We start from the raw sequence: 21,410 nt of genomic DNA, 5'->3' as shown, positions 1-21,410 counted from the left end.
GAGGGACACTGGCAAATAGGAGATGTAACCGGAACCCATGAGAATGCCTACCCGGCAGTGAGACTCTAGAGTGGCCCCACAGCCCCACACGATCCCTGCTTCATGGTTTTCAGGTCTTTGTATAATCACCTTCCCTTGAGTCTGAGTAGTATCCGTGACTTGTTTCTAATCAACAGAATACAGCAAAGGTGATGGAATGTCAGGTTATATAAGACCCTGTCTTGTTAGCAGACTCGCTCTAGAGCCTCTCCATGTCAGCTTGATGAAGTAAGCTGCCATGCTGGGAAGCATAAATGGCAAAGAACAGTGAGACGGTGGCCTCTAGGAGTCAAGGGCAGCTTCCACCTGACAGCCAGCAGGAAGCTGGAGCGTTCAGTTCTACGACAGAAGATAAATGCATTCTGACAACAGGGGTGAACTTGGAGGTAGATTCTTCAACGGTCAAGTCTCCAGATGAGAGCACAACCCAGTCACCACCTTGACTGCAGCCTTGTGAGATCTTAAGCAGAGGACACAGTTAGGCTGTGCACAGAGCTGTGACTCATAGAAACTATGAGCTAATAAATATATCTTGTTTTAAGATATTGTGGTAATTTGTTATGCAGCAACAGATAACTAATATGCCTACTGAACTTCTGAATGAACCACAACCAAGGGTGAGAAGCAAACTAGCTGGCATCCACAGTAAGAATATCTTCAGATGCTAGAAACAGGAAATGGCATTGCCAATCAGGCTCCACTCTTATCTTTTGCTCTGTCTCCCACAGGTGCAATACTGATATCCCTAATTGGCTCTGGGCCTCTTCCTCCATATTAGTCCCATGCCACCAAACCCACTTTAGTTTGAGAGATATCTACGTCTCTTTTATGTTTCTTAGAGAGCTAAGCTAAGCCCCTATTTCTTCTCATCTATCAGTTCAGAACTCTTTCCTTCACAGTCACACCCTTTTTCCTAGCAATAAAGTGCTTTTCAGTCTAGTAATAACATTGTTAGCAAAACCAGAATGAGGAGAGATCTAGAAACCATTTCCTAAAGAGTTGAGGAAAGTGGGAAAGCTAGCTCTGAGCAGAGAACTAAACGCTTGCAAAATATCAGCCTTTAATAAAGCATGTTATAAATAAGTATTAACGTTCCCTGGAAAAGAACTTTGATTATTTTGGTGGGAACTCGCTCCATTTCCTGCACATCATCCGTAAACTGCCACAAATTACTTTCTAAAACAGACTGAATCACATTACTTCTATTCTCTGGTGACTTCTCAACGTTTACAAGGAAAAGCCCTTCAAAATCAGCCCCCTACACATCTATACAGCTGCACTTGGCCATGGTACCTGCTCCCTAGACTTCTTGGTATTATTTCCAAAATACGCCAAATACGTTCATTCTTTTTTCCTTTTTCATTGTTGTTTATAAGGTCCCCTCCTTTGCGAAGCCTTCCCTAACAGACCCAAGTATAACTGTGTTTCCTTCATATGTGCCTCCATCTACACCTGTATTTCTTTTATTAATTTATATTCCCCCCCCCCCCCAAAAAAAAACACTGAGTGTTACTCAAGGACAGAATGTTTAATTCAGCGACTCACAAAGTGTGGTCCAGGTACCCCAGCGGGTCCCCAGGTCAAAACTATTTTCATAACAACACTAAGATGCTATTTGCCTTTTTGCTCTCATTTTGCACAAGTGTGCAGTGCGGCTTTCCAGAGGTTGTGTGACGCATGATGAAGTCAGCTATAGGAATGTGCACCTGTGTACTGTCCTGTCTTTAAAGTTTCTCATCTTTAATTTTTAATATAGTAAATATCAACAGATATAATCCAAATAAATTGAAGCATTTTGGGTTCCTTGATATTTTTAAAGGGTGTTAAGAAGTCCTGAGACCAAAATTTTGAAACTGCTAATCCAATAATTTTTCTCCTCTCAGAGAAAAACAGAATGAGGCTCATAGGGGCTGGCCCCGTGGCCGAGTAGTTAAGTTTTCGTGCTGTGCTTTGGTGGCCTGGGGTCCACTGGTTCGGATCCTGGACACAGACCTACACACCACTCATCAAGCCATGCTGTGACAGCATCCCACATAGGGGAACCTACAAGTAGGATATACAATCATGTACTAGGGCTTCGGGGCGAAGAAAAAGAAAAAAGAATGAGGCTCACAGTAGCAACTCATTTAATACTTCTGGGAGGCTAATCATGTCATTCCCTGTATTAAAGTTGAAGTGCTTCATAAAGCTGGGAAGAGACAGCTTGCAGCACGCTCTACAACCTAGCTCCAACCCACCTTTGTAGGCTGTTCTCCTTCCATGTCCTTATTTGAACTTTGTATCGTGGCCAACCTGGTTTACCTCCCACTCTCTGAACAACCTTCCATTGCCATCTCTGTACCTTTGTTCACATTGTTCTACAGAATTGAATACTTGTTCCAATCTGGCCTAGCAACATTCTAAACCTTGTTCAATGTTCAGCTCAAATCTTACTTCCTTTGTGAAGTCTTCCTCAGTCTAAACTTACATGCGCCTTTGTGCTCAATTCTTACAGCACTTCCTATGTAAAGCCCTCTTTGAGCAATTACTACTATGCTTCACTGTATCTCCAAATTCTCCAACACTGAATTATTTTTCCGTGTATGTGTAACGCATCACAAAAATAGCCCCACTTATTAGAAGGGATTACCTGTGTGTTACATAGTCGCCCACAGCAAGGGATCTATATCAAGTAACCAAAATGCCTGATTTGATAAAATAGTCCCCCAAAGGTAGACACTTGCATTATATAATGGAAGCCAATTTCTGCCTAAAAATATACATCCTACCATCTAATAAATGAGTCATTAGGCAGGTCACTTAAATCTCAGCCAGTATTAGCTAGTTCTCAAAGGTTAAATGTCCAATTATGAGCTGCTCGGAAGTTTGAATCTATATTTCAATGCCTCTTGAAATAGATCTGAAAGAGCCCTTCAAATGTAATAGTGACAAACAGGGAAGCCCACTCCACATGATGTAAGTCTCATGACCAAATACTGTTACTGTTTTCTCAGGTTCACTAAGCAGTATGTTTTCATACATGGTGTTTCAGAAGTGCCTCATTTAAAAAATATTATGGAAATCCTCATGGTGAGAAGAATGAAGCTATTTGTAAGCTACAAACAGTGCAAGGCAAGAATTATTAATAGTCACTTCTGGGCTTTATGTTCCTAGAAAGTGACCTTTTCAGTATTATTATTGTCAGGATGCCCTTCTTAATCTCCTTATGAACTAAAGACTAGTTCTTTTTTATTTTAAAAAAGCATTTTTTTTCATTTTATTTTTTTGAGGAAGATTAGCCCTGAGTTAACATCTGTCATCAATCCTCCTCTTTTTTGACCTGGAAGACTGGCCCGGAGCTAATATCCATGCCTATCTTTCTCTACTTTATATGTGGGGCACCTACGACAGCATGGCTTGACAAGCGGTGCATAGGTCCACACCTGGGATCCAAACTGTGGAACCCCAGGCCACAGAAGCGGAACATGTGAACTTCACCACTGTGCCACCCAGCTGGCCCTAGAGACTAGCTCTTAACCTCCCTGAAAACTAGGAATGATTAGCTGGGTTCCTCTATACAGAGTTACAACAAATGGCACATGATGCACTCTTTGGAGTCCTGAATTCCACAGGGTGTTAAGGAGCTCGGTGGACAATCCACTCATTGATATAAATCAATCTTCTCTGAACATTATATTCATCATTCAATTTCCCTAAAAGCACAGTCAACTCTAACGAAGATGCATTAATTAACTTCATCTCTCAAGTTTCTCTAAACCAAAATTAAGATACAGACAGTAAATCTTTCCAGTAACAATCAACCAACTAACCAATCAATCAATCAATCAATCAAACCAACACTTGAGGTCAGGAAATACAAATGGGACAGACCCTTGAATACACATGCACAATCCAACTCTTTGGGGGGAAGGGTTGATATCCTAAAAGGGGGCTAAGATTCACTGTATCATGATAATTATGTAGGAAGATGTCTTTATTCTTAGGAGATGCATGCTGAATTATTTAGGGTACAAAGAATCATGATGTCTACAGCTTACTTCGAAATAATTCATCAAAAATAATAAAATAAAAATCATTTATTTAGATTGCTAAATAGATAAATACGGCAAAGTTGAACCTGCCTGGTAGGCATATGAGATTTCCCTGTGCTAGCCTATCAACATTTCAGTATGTTTGGCTACAAATAAACAGAAAAGCTATTTTGTTTAGTCTCCAGGGCAAGTAAAGAAAAATTTAATGAAGTACTTTAATAAAAGGCTTAATAAGACTTTTTAATACAAGCTTTAGGGATACAGCAAAAAAAACCACAAACCTTTATATTCAAATATATTACATACTTTATTTGAAAAATTAAATCAATTTAACAACTCCTAGAAGAAGTATATTATCAACATAATAGAATGACACTTTAAAAATACAGGTCAGACTTTGACATGCTTCTGCCCAAACCCCTCCACTGGCTCCACCTCACTTAAAAGTAAATATTAAAACTTTACAATGGCTCACAAGGCCCCTCATCATCTCCCATGACCTTTTCTACCCCGCAATCCAGTTACTTGTCCATGATCCCATTGCTGTTCCTCAACTATGCCATGCAGCTCCTGTTCAGGGACCTGTACACTGGCTGCTCCCAATGCCTAGAACACTCTGACCTTAGACGCCTACATGGCTCCTTCCCTTGCCCTCATTTACATCTTTGCTCAAATGTCACTTTCTCAGTGAGACATTCCCTATTTAACATGCAATGCCCCACACTTCACTCTTATCCCCTATCCCAGCTTTATTTTTCACCTTACCACTTATCAGCCAAGACACTCTTTCTACCTACTTAAATTTAATTTATGCATTCTAAGTTTCACATATCATATTCCTATCCATCTCTCACCTCCAAGATATAACGTCCCTGAGGGAAGGAATTTTGGTTTGCTTTGTTCACTAGTACCCTGGCACCTAAAACACAATGAAATGACATGCACACAACCGATTTATAGTCTTATTTATCCCTATGAGTTAAAAAAAAAAAAAAGGTCTATGGGGCCGGCCAGGTGGCACAGTGGTTAAGTTCACACATTCCACTTTGGTGGCCGGGGGTTCCCCAGTTCGGATCCTGGGTGCAGACATGGCACCGTTTGGCAAGCCATGCTGTGGTAGGCGTCCCACATATAAAGTAGAGGAAGATGGGCACAGATGTTAGCTCAGGGCCAGTCTTCCTCAAAAAAAAAAAAAAGAAAAGAAAAAAAGTCTAGCTTAAGACTGACCTCCCAGCCAAGCATGCTTTGTGGCATAGGCTCATACATTAAATCACACTGACTAATTTTGGCGTGGGTTTCTTAGCACTTAATCTCGTATAGATGAACCAGCTACAGCCACTCTTCTTAGTACATTTGCCTGTCTCCATATGTGGATCCTAGGTTTTCAGGAGAGCCTGGGTCTTTTCCTATTTTATTTTTCATAGTACATAAGGCAGTCCTACAGACAGTCCTACGGAGCTATCAGGCTTTTAATGAGCCTTGTTCAGTGAATGAAAAATACACAGACATACCTACATATTTTACTTCTGGCAGCATGCTACAGTGCAAAGAGCTTGAGATTTGGGGTTAGAGAGATTTAGGCTCAAAATTTAGCCCAGATTCTCAGAAGCCTATGTAACCTGCCAACAACTTAGTTTTCTTGCTTTTACAATAAAAACAATGCCACTTCCTCCAAAGGGTTCTCTTGAAAAGAGACTCAAATGACCAATCGGAAAACTCCCATACAATGTGTGACAAATATAAGTACTCAGAAAGAAATGTTGTTTTCCAACAATTTCTAAGAAATTGTTTAAAACTTCTTTTCATTTCTTTTATCTTAACTTCTCCTACCTTCTCCTATAACCCAGGGCAAATAAAATCTAATAATATTTTTAGTTAAATACAAAATGTCTCAAATATCAATATTATTTTTTACTATTCCTAGAATGGCCTCTGGCCAAACAAAAATAAAAAACCACACACATCTAGAGAAATCATTAGATATTAGTGGATGACTAGAGTTGAAGAGGATGGATTGAACAAGACCCTTCTGATAAGCTAACACTTATTTCCTAAATAATTTCTATGAGAAATCTCCTAACAAATCAAAGTAAGGTGTTGCAGAACTAAGGATCATCTACATTTACTTTTACTTCACCAAATACTCCCCTCAATTCAAATCCGCAGTGAAAAGTTACATGGGTTACTGAGAGAAACCCAAAAAGGTTTTGCATTTCATAAGGAAACATTTTTTCCTGTATTATCATTTTACCATTGTTAATATATGTAAGTTAAGATGTGTAAGACAGTAAATTAAGTATCACAATAAAAAGTATGATGAACCTTTCACCCAAGTACAATATTATCTTGATAAGGAAAATCCTACATCATTCTGCTTCAAATCAGTGAGCTATATATATAGCACGGCACTATTTTGTTATACAAAGTCTAAGTTTAAATGTAAATTTGATACTTCTTTTCTTTGAATTCCCTACTTGGAAAGTGCTTCAGACAGGAAGGAGGTACAGTGTTGACCTCCCATTGTAACTTTGCGGAGCCAATTCCATAGGGAGTACCATTTGCTGTTTCCTAACTTACTCTATTAGTCACAGCCCAATATAAATCATATTAACTATAATAGGCCAGCACTAGATACAGAATTCTGTTCACAACTTAGAAAGATTCATATTATCCTGGTATTTTCCTTAGCCCTTAATAAATGGTAACAGGACCCAAAAACTGTTGCTGCAACTAGTAAATACAGTCATGTATCGCTTAACAACGAGGATACGTTCTGAGAAATGTGTTGTTAGGTGATCTCATCATGCGAACATCACAGAGTGTACTGAAGGGGAACAACATCCGCCACCCCAAAATGTGTCTCTTTAACATGAGGATTATTTTAGGCTGACTATTTTTAAGGAACAAAAGACTTAAAAAGTTCTTCCTGTTAGCTCCCCATTAACTGCCTAAAAGAATTCAGATAAAAAAACCTGTCTCAGGAAGCGAGCTACTACCCTAGCATCACATGAACTAGGTGGTAGACAGGCAGGAACCTAGAAAAGCCTGTTTGTTGGGCTTCTCTCTGTGTTCTTCTGTTTCTGTGTGGCCAAAGACTTGTTTTCCAAACAGTTTGCTCCTTTTCACCTACCTGTGATGCCTTCCTTCCCTTTGAAGTCGCTGACTCTCCCCATCCCCAACATCTTTTGTCTTTAGCTGAGGATTTAAGGGTACGGCTTTGGCCATTTTGGCAAGTTACTCAGTTTTCCTGGATTTCTCCCATGTATACATGTTTTAAACTTTTGTTAATCTGTCTCATGTCAATTTAATTCTTAGACCAGCCAGAAGAACCTAGAAGGGTAGAGGAAAACTTCTTCCTCCCCTACAGTATTTACACAAACCCACATGGTATAGCCTACTACTCATGCAGGCTATATGGTACTAATCTTAGTGGACCCCTGTCATATATGTGGTGTGCTGCCTGAAACGTTGTTATGTGGTGCATGACTATATACATTACCCTGCAAAGAAGTTACCTGATAGGCTACTTCCAGATACTATGAATGAATTTTACTGTTCATGCCATTCAAAGAAGCACCCCTTATAGATGCCAACGCTTCTTGCAGCAGTCTGAGCCATGCTTTGCAGACTGTGGAAGTCATACATTCACTAATCAATCAGGAAAATCTAGCCCCACAAGGACTAAGGTTGCTAGATTTTTTGTCCTCTCATAAATTCCACTAAACTAGAAATGGCTAAACTTGCAATCTGTTCCTTAACCACTAATGCTTTGTGGTATCAACTACCAAAAATTTTTAAAGACATATACATGTAAAAACACATCCCTGATTTTGCAAAGTACAGAAACTTCTTTGAATCAAATGAGAAGGCTTTGCCGACCCTTTTCAATTCCATGACCACAGGAAACCAAAAGACCCTACAAATGAACCAAAAACACAAAAAAAGTAGAGAAAAGTAAGACCTTTCCCAGGCATTCAATAGGTCCAGGTTTTCCCTGCCTGATCTGGGCACTGCCTCATGGTGGAGAATCAACAAAAAGCAACAGAGATGTGGCTTGGCTTGCTCATTTCAGTCTCCATCTAAGAGAAAGGAAAGTAAGCGAGTTTTCAAACTAAGAAATACTGTAGATACTCTAAATTACTTTTTAATTCAAAGGGTGACACTCTAGATTAGTAATCAATGTCAAGAACAGTGAGGTCAATAATTTGTTCTGAGGGCTAGGGTGAGAGGTTTGATTAATCTGAAAATGTTTCCATATATGCAAAATGAGACCACTAGACTGATACTCTAAAGAAAACCAAAAGAACAACAGGGCAGAGTCTATGCAAGCTCATGGAACCATAAGATTTCAGGCTTGAAGAGACCTCACTGATAGCTACTCAAACCACCCAGAAGAGAGCACCAGGAGTTCAGATGGTATCATCTGTGAAGTACTGGCTGGCAATTTTAATTTTTACTTCATATTATCTTTATTCCATAAAATAAACAAAAAAGACAAAAGAGAAGTACTGCAGCTGAAGCATAGGTTGTATAAATTGCACACAATTGAGACAAAGATGGAACTAATTAGGCAAGATGACAGCAATAAATCTTGAGCTTGAGTTATTCATCAGAAATTGTTTCATAAGGAATGAAAAGAAAAAGACTAACGAACAATGTAAGAAACACTGGGAATACACTTCTGATAATTGTATATAAAATGATATTTTTATCTTGATGTGAAAATTAGTCTCATAACACACAGAAAACACTTCCCATTTGAGAAGCCATGTATTGCTTATGAAGCTACTTTATTAAAATTTTATTCCTCTTCAGGATCAAACAAACAAAAATAGGTAATTAAAAGTCCTTAATAGCAAAAACAACATCTGTCCAATATCACAGACTGGTATAGTTAAATAACACATTGTACAGATTATCTAAACATCTCTTTCATGTTATGGATAAGAGAATTCAGGCCTAGCAAAGGTAAGTAGCTTTTTAAAGTCATGCGGCTTTATGGGGCAGAACAAAAGGTAGAACCTATGTCTGCAAAATCCTAAAATCCAATAAGCAACATTCAGAGACTTGCTTTAGATCCAGAGACTAACAGATTGAAAGTAAATTAACAGAAAAAGATATTCCATGCAAAAACAATAACCAAAAGAGAGCAGGAGTGGTATGTTAATATCAGATAAAATAAATTTATAGACAAAAAATGTTACAGGAGAAAAAGAAGGACATTATATAATGATAAACTGGTCAATCCATCAAAAAGATGTAACAATTATAAACAAGTATGCAACTAACAACAGAGCCTCAAAATGTATGAAACAAACTAGACAGAACTGAAGGAAGAAACAGACAGCTCAACAATAACAGTTGGAGATTTCAAGACATCACTTTCAATAAAGGACAGACCAATTAGAAAAAAGACAGACAAAGAGGCAGACAACTTGAACAACACTATAAACCAGCCACACAAACATACAGAGAAGACATCATTCAACAACAGCAGAATACAAAAAGGAATATTCGCCAGGACAGACAATACGTTAGGCAACAAAACAAGTCTCAGTAAATTTTAAAAGAAATCACACAAATTATCTTCTTTGAATACAATGGAATGAAATTAGAAATCAGAAAACAGAAGGAAATTTTAAAAATTCACAAATGGGTGAATATTAAACAACATACTCAAAGAACCAATGGGTCAAAAAGAAATCACAAGGGGGCCAGCCCGGTGGTGCAGCAGTTAAGCTTGCGTGTTCCACTTCGGCTGCCCAGGTTCAGATGCCGGGTGTGGACCTATACGCCACTTATCAAGCCATGCTGTGGTAGGCATCCTACATAAAATAGAGGAAGATGGGCATGGATGTTAGCTTGGGCCAGTCTTCCTCAGCAAAAAGAGGAGGATTGGCAGTAGATGTTAACTCAGGGCTAATCTTCCTCAAAAAAAAAAAAATATATAAAAAATTTAAAAATAAATAATAATTTAAAAAAAAAATTTAAGAAAATTTTAAAAAGAAATCACAAGGGAAATTAGAAGAATGAAAACAAAAATAAAATATATCAAAACTTACGGAATGCAGCAAAAGGAGAGGGAAAGTTATATAGCTAGAAAAGTCTGTATTAATAAAGAAGAAAGATCTCAAATCAGTATCCCATCTATCAACTTAAGGAACTATTAATTAAAAGAAGAGCAACTAAAATCAAGTAGAAGGGGAGTAAATAATAAAGATTAGAGTGGGGATAAATTAGAGAATAGAAAAACAATAGAATCACCAAAATAAAAAATTGGTTCTTTGAAAACAGAAAACAAAATTGACAGGCCTTTATCGAGATTGATGGAAAAAAACAAAAGAGTGGACCAAATAACTAAAATCAGGAATGAAAATGGGGACATTAACCAACCTTACAGAAATAAAAAGGACACCATGAACTTTTCAAAAGTTTTACTGAGATATAATTCACATACCATATGATCAACCCATTAAAAGAGCACAATTCAATAAATTTTAGTATATTCCCAAATTATGTGTAACCATTGCCACAGTAAATTCTAAAACATTTTCATCAGTCAAAAAGGAATCCCACACCCTTTAGCTATCATCCTCTTTAACCTGTCACTCTTAGCCCTAAGTAACCATTAATCTACTTTCTGACTCTATAGGTTCACCTATTCAGGATATTTTATATAATTGGAATTATATCATATATTATCTCTTTTCACTGGCTTCTTACACCTAACGTTTTCTAAGTTCATCCATGATATGACATATGTCAATACTCAATTCCATTTTATCAACAAATAATATTATATTGTATATCACATTCTGATAATCCACTCATCAGCTGATGGACATGTGAGATTTCTATTTTTGGTTGCTATGATTTTTTTGTGTGGCCCACAAATTAGATAATGTACATGAAATGGAAAAATTCCTAGAAAGACACAAACTACCAAAACCGACTCAAAAGCAATAGAAAATCTAAACAGACTTAGAACAAGTAAACAAATTGAATCAGTAATCAAAAAACATTTAAAAAGCAAGTAAGCAAGCAAGAAAAAGCCCAGGATTTGATGGCCACACATGTGAATTCCGTCAAACATTTAAAGAAGGATGGGGGCTGGCCCAATGGCGTAGTGGTTGGGTTCGAGCACTCTGCTTCGCTGGCTCATGGTTCACAGGTTTAGATCCTGGGCGCAGACCTACATGCCACTTGTCAAGCCACGCTGTGGCAGCATCAAATATACAAAGCAGAGGAAGACTGGCAGAGATGTTAGCTCAGGAATGATCTTCCTCAAGCAAAAAGAGGAAGATTAGCAACAGACGTTAGTTCAGGGCCAATCTTCCTCACAAAAATAAATAAATAATAAAGAAGAATGAACACCAATACTTCTCAAACTCTTCTGAAAAACAGAAGGAACAATTCCTAACTCATTCTTTGAGGTCAGTATTACCCCGATACCAAAACCAGACAACTATATCACAATGAAAATGAAATGAGAAGTACTAATCAATTTCCCTGACGAAAACAGATGCAAAAATCTTCAACAAAATATTAGCAAACTTAATCCAATACGATATTAAATGGATTATTCACATTGATCAAATGGGGTTTATTGCAGAAATGCAAAGGCGGTTCAACAGACAAGAATCAGCTAATATAAAACGATAGAGTAAAAATAATACACCACCATCTCAATACAGAAAAAGCAGTTGATGAAATTCAGTACCCTTTCACGATAAAAACACTCAACAAACTAGAAATAGAAGAGAACTTACTGAACTTGATAAAAGGAATCTAGAAAAATCCAACAGCTAATGTCATACTTAGTGATGAAACCCTAAAAGCTTTCCCAAGATTAGAAAAACAATCTCATTTACAATAGCATCCAAAAAAATAAAACACATAGGAGAAGGTCCTGCAACTAAGATATACAATTATATACTGGGGGGATTTGGGGAGATAAAGCAGGAGGAAAAAAAAACCCACACAGGAATAAATTTAACCAAGGAAATGAAAGACAGGTGCCAAGAAAATACAAGACTAAAACCTTCAAAACATTGGCCCCATTGCCAAGTGGTTAAAGTTCCTCATGCTCTGCTTTGGCAGCCCAGGTTCACTGGTTTGGACCCCAGGTGCAGACCTACTCCACTCATCAGCCATGCTGTGGAGACATCCCATATACAAAATAGAGGAAGACTGGCACAGATGATAGCTCAGGGCTAATCTTCCTCAAGCAAAAAAAAGAGGAAAATTGGCAACAGATGTTAGCTCAGGGCAAATCTTACGGGGGGGGGGGGGGGGGGGGGGGGGGGACGACAAAAAAAAACTTCAAAACATTGCCTAAAGAAATCAAAGAAGACCTAAGTAAATGGAATCCTATGTTCATTAGATTTAAAAGACTTAATATTGTCGATATGGCAGTACTTCTCAAATTGAATGCAAATAAAAATCACAATGAGATATCACTTCACACCCACTAGGTTGCATATTAAAAAAAAGGGAGGGGAAATACAAGTACTGGTGAGAATGTGGAGAAACTGAAACCTTCATACATTGCTGGTGGGAACAGAAAATGATATAACCACAATGGAAAACAACTTAGTAGTTTCTCAAAAAGTTAAACATAGAATTAACATATAATCCAGAAATTCTACTCCTAGGCACCTGAAAAGCAAAAATCCTATGCTCACAAAATAATTTGTACATGAATGTTCATAGCAGCATTATTCAAGATAGTGAAAAAATGGAAACAATATCCATGAACTGATGAAAAGATACACAAAATGTGGTATATATCCACTCAAAGATGCTTTCAGCATAGAAAGGAATGAAGTACTGATTTGTACTACAACAGGATAAACTAAAAACATCACACTAAATGAAAGAAATCAGCCACAAAGGGCCATGTATTGCATGATGCCATTTACAGGAAATGTCCAGAATAGGCAAATCTATAGAGACAGAAAGCAGATTAGTGGTTACCAGGACTGAGGAGAGAAAGGAATGGGGAGTGACTGCTTAATTGGTATGGGATTTTCTTCTGGGGTGATGAAAATGTTCTGAAATTGGATAGTCGTGATGGATGCACAACACTGTAAATGTGCTAGAAGTCACTGGATTTAACTATTGTTAAGTGATTAAAATGGAGAATTTTACATTATATGAATTTTACTTCAATTTAAAAATAACCAAAAAGAATAAGAATGGTTTTTACCTAGCAACATATAAGTTAAAATAACCACGAAAGTCCTTTCAGTGTTCTTATGTCTGTATGTTCAAAACCTAGATCTAAAAACTAGGCGTCAGATACTTCACAACTATGATATTATTAACAGTTACGAAATAATTTTTTAATTCTAGCTACCATAAAAAGAAGAGATAAGAGAAAAAATCATATACAGTCATGCATCACTTAGTGACAGGGATACATTCTGAGAAATGTGTCATTAGGTGATCTCATCACTGTGCAAATATCACACAGTGTGCTTACACAAACCTAGATGGTATAGTCTACGACACACCTGGGCTACATGGTACCAATCTTATGGGAGCACCATCATATATGCAGTTCACTGCTGACCAAAATGTCATTGTGTGCTGCATGACTGTACTAATCTTAAGAGATAAGCTTATACCAATCATTGTACTCACTTTTAAGTGCAAGCAAACCCAATTATTTTAGCAAGCTAATAAGAAAATACAACATCTATTAACCCTGTCCTTGGGAGCAGCAGTGACTCACCAAGTTTCTCTGGTTCATCCGGCCCTGTGCCTGCAATGCAGCTGCTCTCCAGGCCATAGGTGGGATCCACTTTCCCAGAGGCTCGTGCTGCTTCCTGTACTTTCTTCACATGAGCTTCAACCAATTCCAGTGGTACCTCTTCCCGAACCCGAGAAAATTCCTCTGTTCAAGAATAAAAACAGAAGTGACCTGGTTTTGCCCAAATATTTGCTTCAATGTAAATCACTAAGAAATTCAACACAACATTAGTATCTTGCATGTAGTGACCTTTCTGAGGACTTGGTCTTATCCAGTGACAAAATAAGAAGGCTAAATGACATAATCGTGTACAGTAATGAAATTCTATGTCTCTACGTTTTACCTTACATGCCACAGTACCTTGCTATACAAATAAAAGATATTTAAATGTCTATCAATAACAATCAAAATTGCTGTCCAAATTTTATCTAACACAGCTAGCTAGATTGACAAACAAGAAAACAGCAAGGATTAAACCACCAGAAAGATAAGAAAGAGTTGTATGGTGTGCGAAAGTTCTAATTATAATTAATATAATCCAAAAATGTTAAATGGGGGAGAAGATCCAAGATGGCGCCGTGAGTAGTCCTCTTTGTCTCTCGCCCTTCGAGTCTACAATTATTTGGACACTTATCGCTTGACAAAGGATATCCAGACAGCATCTCAGGACGTCTGAGACACCCACGCGACTATACATCGGAAGGCGGACGGACTTTCCTCCGGGAGGATGTGGAAATAGGTGAAAACTCTCCGACCCCGACGGGCAGCCTAGTACCCGCAAGCGGCTTTCTTCCAACGGATGCCCCCAGAGGATCCACACACATCTAGGGCAGGAGCGAGAACACAACAGAGGAGCGACGGTGGAAAGAGGTGACCAGAACCCTACCTAAACCCCCCGCAATTACTCCTAAACGCAGAGGGAAACTTTGGAGTTGCACACCTGAGCCCGCGGGGAGAGTCTCTCCCCGCCATTGGCGGGGAGACCCAGCCTGATGCTTGGGGCGCCTGGAGGGTCCCAGAGAGAGTCACGGAGGGCACGGAGGTCTCTCAGCTGCCGTTGCCCGCCCCGTGAGACTAGGGATTGCCGGAGATCTCAGAGAGGACCGGGGCTGGGGGAACTTTCAAAGGCCGGTTCTGCGACCCGGAGGGGAAGCGCCGGAGCTCCGCCTGGGCAGCAGACAAAACTTTCTGTCTGCCGTTAGCAGAGGGGCCACGCCCAGCATTCAGGGCTCCCGGAAGAGGCCCGGAGAGAAGCCCAGAGGGCGGGGCGACCCCCAGCTGCCGTTGCCCGCCCCATGAGACTAGGGATTGCCGGAGATCTCGGAGAGGACTGGGGCTGGAGAGAGTTCCAGAGACCCAGCTTAGTAGCCTAGGGGGAAACCCTACAGGCTCACAGCAGCCTTAGGGAAAGCCTCTGCACAGCACCAGTAGAAGGCACCCAGCCGCCAGCCACAAGGCTGGAAGACCCCAGGGCAAAAGCAGCATAGCTAGGTGTACTAACCACAGACTGTAGAAGATGCCAATAGCTCTCCTGCGACCCATAGAGGACAAGTGAGATTTGGTGGGTGCCGACAGCAACGGAGCGACAAATATAAGTGATCCCACCCCTGGCCGCTGGAAAAGCCCATAACACCGTTGCAGACCCCAAGGAGAGAGCACATCTAGGTGGGCTGCAACAGTAGGCACCTGCAGCCTGAAGCTCTCCTGTGACGGCCCCCACGGCAGAGGAGGGAATCCAAAGGGCCACTGTGGCTACGAAGAGGGGCCCAGGCCCAGTTAGCAACTACGGACAGGGTTCCTGGTTGGTGAAGTATAAACAGCTGCTCCCCCCACCGCAGCAGCTGAAACAAGTGAAAGGAGCAACTAAACTCTATCTCCATGCGGAGGCACAAATCAACAACATCAAGCAATATGGAAAAATACATTAAATCTCCAGAACAGAAAGAAAGTAACAAATACACAGAAAACAATCCCAAAGAAAATGAGATATATAACCTAAATGATGATGACTTCAAAACAGCCATCATTAAGATTCTCAATGAGTTAAGAGAGAATTCTGACCGACAACTCAACGAGTTCAGGAGCTATGTCACAAAAGAGTTTGGTACCATAAAGAAGAACCAAACAGAAATATTGGAAATGAAGAACACAATAGAGGAGATTAAGAAAAATCTAGATGCTCTGAACAGTAGGGCCGATAATATGGAGGAAAGAATTAGCAATTTGGAAGATGGCAATATAGAATTGTTGCAGGCAGAGGAGGAGAGAGAAGCAAGACTTAAAAGAAATGAAGAAACTCTCCGAGAATTATCAGACACAATTAGGAGATGCAACGTAAGGATTATTGGTATACCAGAGGGAGAAGAGAAGGAGAAAGGGGCAGAAAACCTATTCAAAGAAATAATGGCTGAGAACTTCCCAAATCTGGTGAGGGAGATGGATCTTCAGGTGACAGAAGCCAATAGATCTCCAAACTTTATCAATGCAAGAAGACCAACTCCACGGCATATAGTAGTGAAGCTAGCAAAAGTCAACGACAAGGAGAAAATATTAAGGACAGCCAGGCAAAAGAAACTAACCTACAAAGGAACCCCCATCAGGCTATCAGCAGATTTCTCAGCAGAAACTTTACAGGCTAGAAGAGAGTGGAATCATATATTCAAAAATCTGAAGGACAAAAATCTACAGCCGAGAATTCTCTACCCAGCGAAAATATCCTTCAAATACGATGGAGAAATAAAAACTTTCCCAGATAAACAAAAATTAAGGGAGTTCATTGCCACAAAACCTCCTCTTCAGGAAATCCTCAGGAAAACCCTCATTCCTGAAAAATCCAAAAAAGGAAAGGGGCTACAAAACCAAGAGCAGAGGAGATAAGTAGAAGGACAACAACAGAGAGTAGCAGCTCTACATCAGAACAGATTAAACCATGGGACGAGAAACAAAAGAAACTGAAGAAAACCGGAAAACAAGACACAAAATGGGAGTGGTAGGCCCCCACGTCTCAATAATCACTCTAAATGTAAATGGATTGAACTCCCCAATCAAAAGACACAGAGTGGCAGGATGGATCAAAGAACAAGATCCAACAATATGCTGCCTCCAGGAAACACACCTCAGCCCCAAAGACAAACACAGACTCAGAGTGAAGGGATGGAGAACAATACTCCAAGCTAATAATGAACAAAAGAAAGCAGGTGTCGCTATACTAATATCAGACAAGGTAGATTTCAAAGCAAAACAGATAAAGAAAGATAAAGAGGGACAGTATATAATGATAAAAGGGACTCTCCACCAAGAAGACATAACACTTATAAATATATACGCACCCAACACAGGAGCACCAAAATTTGTAAAGCAACTCTTAATAGAACTAAAAGAAGACATCAACAACAATACAATAATAGTAGGGGACCTCAACACACCATTAACACCAATGGACAGAACATCCAGACAGAAAATCAACAAGGAAATAATAGAATTAAATGAAAAATTAGACCAGATGGACTTAATAGATATATATAGAACACTTCATCCAAAAACAGCAGGTTACACATTCTTCTCAAGTGCACATGGAACATTCTCAAGGATTGACCATATTTTGGGAACCAAAGCAAACATCAATAAATACAAGAGAGTTGAAATAATATCAAGCATCTTTTCTGATCATAACGCTATTAAACTAGAAATCAACTACAAGAAAAAAGCAGAGAAAGGTGCAAAAATGTGGAGACTAAACAACACGCTTCTCAACAAACAATGGATCATTGAAGAAATTAAAGAAGAAATCAAATATTATCTGGAGACAAATGAAAATGAGAACATGACATACCAAATCATTTGGGATGCAGCAAAAGCAGTCCTAAGAGGGAAATTCATCGCAATACAGGCTCACCTCACTAAACAAGAAAAAGCTCACGTAAGCAACCTCAAACGACACCTAACAGAACTAGAAAAAGAAGAACAAACAAAGCCCAGAGTCAGTAGAAGGAGGGAAATAATAAAAATAAGAGCAGAAATAAACGATATTGAAACAAAAAAGACAATAGAAAGGATCAATGAAACAAACAGTTGGTTCTTCGAAAGAATTAACAAAATTGACAAACCCCTAGCCAGACTCACCAAGAAAAGAAGAGAGAAATCACAAATTAATAAAATCAGGAATGACAGAGGAGAAATCACAACAGATACCAATGAAATACAAGAGATCATAAGAGAATACTATGTAAAACTATATGCCAACAAATTGAACAACCTGGAAGAAATGGACAAATTCCTAGACTCCTACAATCTCCCCAAACTGAATCAGGAAGAAATGGAGAATCTGAATAGACCAATCACAAGTAAGGAAATAGAAACGGTAATCAAAAACCTCCCCAAAAACAAGAGTCCAGGACCAGACGGCTTCTCTGGAGAATTCTACCAAACATTCAAAGAAGACTTAATACCTATTCTCCTCAAACTGTTCCAGAAAATTGAGAAAGATGGAGAACTCCCTAACACATTCTATGAAGCCAACATCACTCTGATCCCCAAACCTGACAAGGACAACACAAAGAAGGAGAACTACAGGCCGATATCACTGATGAACATAGATGCAAAAATCCTCAACAAAATTTTGGTAAACCGATTACAGCAATACATCAAAAAGATTATACACCATGATCAAGTGGGATTTATACCAGGGACACAGGGATGGTTCAACATCTGCAAGTCAATCAACGTGATACACTACATCAACAAAATGAAAAACAAAAACCACATGATCATCTCAATAGATGGAGAGAAAGCATTCGACAAGATCCAACACCCATTTATGATAAAAACCCTTAGTAAAATGGGTATAGAAGGAAAGTACCTCAACATAATAAAGGCCATATATGATAGACCCACAGCCAACATCATACTCAATGGACAAAAGCTGAAAGCCATCCCTCTGAGGACAGGAACAAGACAAGGGTGCCCACTTTCACCACTCCTATTCAACATAGTACTGGAGGTGCTAGCCAGAGCAATTCGGCAGGAAAAAGAAATAAAAGGAATCCAAATAGGTAACGAAGAAGTAAAACTCTCGTTGTTTGCAGACGACATGATCTTATACATAGAAAACCCCAAAGAATCCACAGAAAAACTATTAGAAATAATCAACAACTACAGCAAAGTAGCAGGGTATAAAATTAACGTGCATAAATCAGTAGCATTTCTATACACTAACAATAAACTAACAGAAAAAGAACTCAAGAACTCTATCCCATTCACAATCACAACGAAAAGAATAAAATACCTTGGGATAAACTTAACCAAGGAAGTGAAGGATCTATACAATGAAAACTACAAGACTTTCTTGAAAGAAATAGGCGATGACATAAAGAGATGGAAAAACATTCCTTGCACATGGATTGGAAGAATAAACATAGTTAAAATGTCCATACTACCTAAAGCAATCTACAGATTCAATGCTATCCCAATCAGAATCCCAAGAACATTCTTCACAGAAATTGAACAAACAATCCTAAAATTCATATGGGGCAACAAAAGACCGCGAATTGCTAAAGCAATCCTGAGCAAGAAAAACAAAGCCGGCGGAATCACAATCCCCGATTTCAAAACATACTACAAAGCTACAGTGATCAAAACAGCATGGTACTGGTACAAAAACAGGTCCACAGATCAATGGAACAGAATTGAAAGCCCAGACATAAAACCACACATGTATGGACAGCTAATCTTCGACAAAGGAGCAGAGGGCCTACAATGGAGAAAAGAAAGTCTCTTCAACAAATGGTGCTGGGAAAACTGGACAGCCACATGCAAAAGATTGAAAATTGACCATTCTTTTTCACCACACACCAAAATAAACTCAAAATGGATCAAAGACCTAAAGATTAGGCCTGAGACAATAAGTCTTTTGGAAGAGAATATAGGCAGTACACTCTTTGACATCAGTTTCAAAAGAATCTTTTCGGACACTGTAACTCCTCAGTTGAGGGAAACAATAGAAAGAATAAACAAATGGGACTTTATCAGACTAAAGAGCTTCTTCAAGGCAAGGGAAAACAGGATTGAAACAAAAAAACAGCTCACTAATTGGGAAAAAATATTTACAAGCCACTTATCCGACAAAGGGTTAATCTCCATAATATACAAAGAACTCACACTGCTTAATAACAAAAAAACAAACAACCCGATCAAAAAATGGGCAGAGGACATGAACAGACATTTCTCAAAAGAAGATATGAATATGGCCAATAGACACATGAAAAGATGTTCATCATCGCTAATCATCAGGGAAATGCAAATCAAAACTACACTAAGATATCACCTTACCCCCGTTAGATGGGCAAAAACATCCAAAACCAAGAACGACAAATGTTGGAGAGGTTGTGGAGAAAGAGGAACCCTCATACACTGTTGGTGGGAATGCAAACTGGTACAGCCACTATGGAAAACAGTATGGAGATTTCTCAAAAAGTTAAAAATAGAAATACCCTATGACCCAGCCATCCCATTACTGGGTATCTATCCTAAGAACCTGATATCAGATATCTCAAGACTCCATTGCACCCCTATGTTCATCGCAGCATTATTTACAATAGCCAAGACGTGGAACCAGCCTACATGCCCAGAAACTGATGATTGGATAAAGAAGATGTGGTATATATACACAATGGAATACTACTCAGCCAAAAAAAAACACGAAATTGGCCCATTCACAACAACGTGGATGGACCTCGAGGGCATTATGTTAAGCGAAATAAGTCAGTCAGAGAAAGACGAACTCTATATGACTCCACTCATAGGTGGAAATTAGTATATTGAGAAGGAGATCTGATCAGTGGTTACCAGGGAAAAGGGGGGGTGGGGGGAGGGTACGGAGGGGGAAGTGGTGTACCCACAACATGACTAACAAAAATGTACAACTGAAATCTCACAAGGTTGTAATCTATCATAACATTAATTAAAAAAAAAAAAAAAAAAGAAAAATACTTGACTGAAAAAGTTTGAGAAGCAGCGAGCTGATATATTCAAACTAATCTAGTTTAACACCTTTCCTTCCCATTTTACTCTAAATTCACAGTGACTTTGCTATACCAGCTAGAATTCTGGGATGAGAATCAGGAAATCTGGACCCAGCTATGCACCATCCATCCAACCATCCGTCTTCTGTTGGTCCAAACAAGTACTTACAGAGTGCTCTCCTATGGCTGGAGTGTCTCTAATACAGTGTGACTTGATGAAGTTATATGAACTTTTCTAGTTCTGTTTCCTTGCATATAAAATTAGGTGATTTGACAGAAAAAAAAAAAAAAATGTTAAATGGGGGACCAGCCTGGTGGCACAGCAGTTAAGTTTGCATGTTCTGCTTCGGTGGCCCAGGGTTCGCCAGCTCAGATCCCGCTTGCGGACCTAGCACTGCTTGTCAAGGCATGCTGTGGCAGGCATCTCACATACAGAGGAAGATGGGCATGGATGTTAGCTCAGGGCCAGTCTTCCTCAGCAAAAAAGAGGCGGATTGGTAGCAGATGTTAGCTCAGGGCTAATCTTCCTCAAAAAAAAAAAAAAAACTTAAATGGACTCCCTTTGCC

General features: G+C 39.1%; 1 protein-coding gene across 2 annotated transcripts in view; it reads right to left on the bottom strand.

The window, feature by feature from the left end:
• The window catches only part of SMARCC1 (SWI/SNF related BAF chromatin remodeling complex subunit C1), a 172,977-nt gene that overhangs the window by 52,392 nt on the left and 99,175 nt on the right, over positions 1 to 21,410 (bottom strand). For both annotated transcript variants that reach the window (XM_044753984.2, XM_070493517.1), the window contains exon 21: positions 13,807 to 13,968. In XM_044753984.2, coding sequence (XP_044609919.2) covers positions 13,807 to 13,968 — 162 coding nt within the window. The remainder of the gene's footprint in view (positions 1 to 13,806; positions 13,969 to 21,410) is intronic.

This window comes from Equus asinus, chromosome 21 (assembly GCF_041296235.1).
Source record: "Equus asinus isolate D_3611 breed Donkey chromosome 21, EquAss-T2T_v2, whole genome shotgun sequence".
Classification (NCBI taxonomy): domain Eukaryota; kingdom Metazoa; phylum Chordata; class Mammalia; order Perissodactyla; family Equidae; genus Equus; species Equus asinus.
The sequence above is the reverse complement of the archived record's forward strand: the minus strand, read 5'-3'. Positions and strand labels throughout refer to the sequence as shown.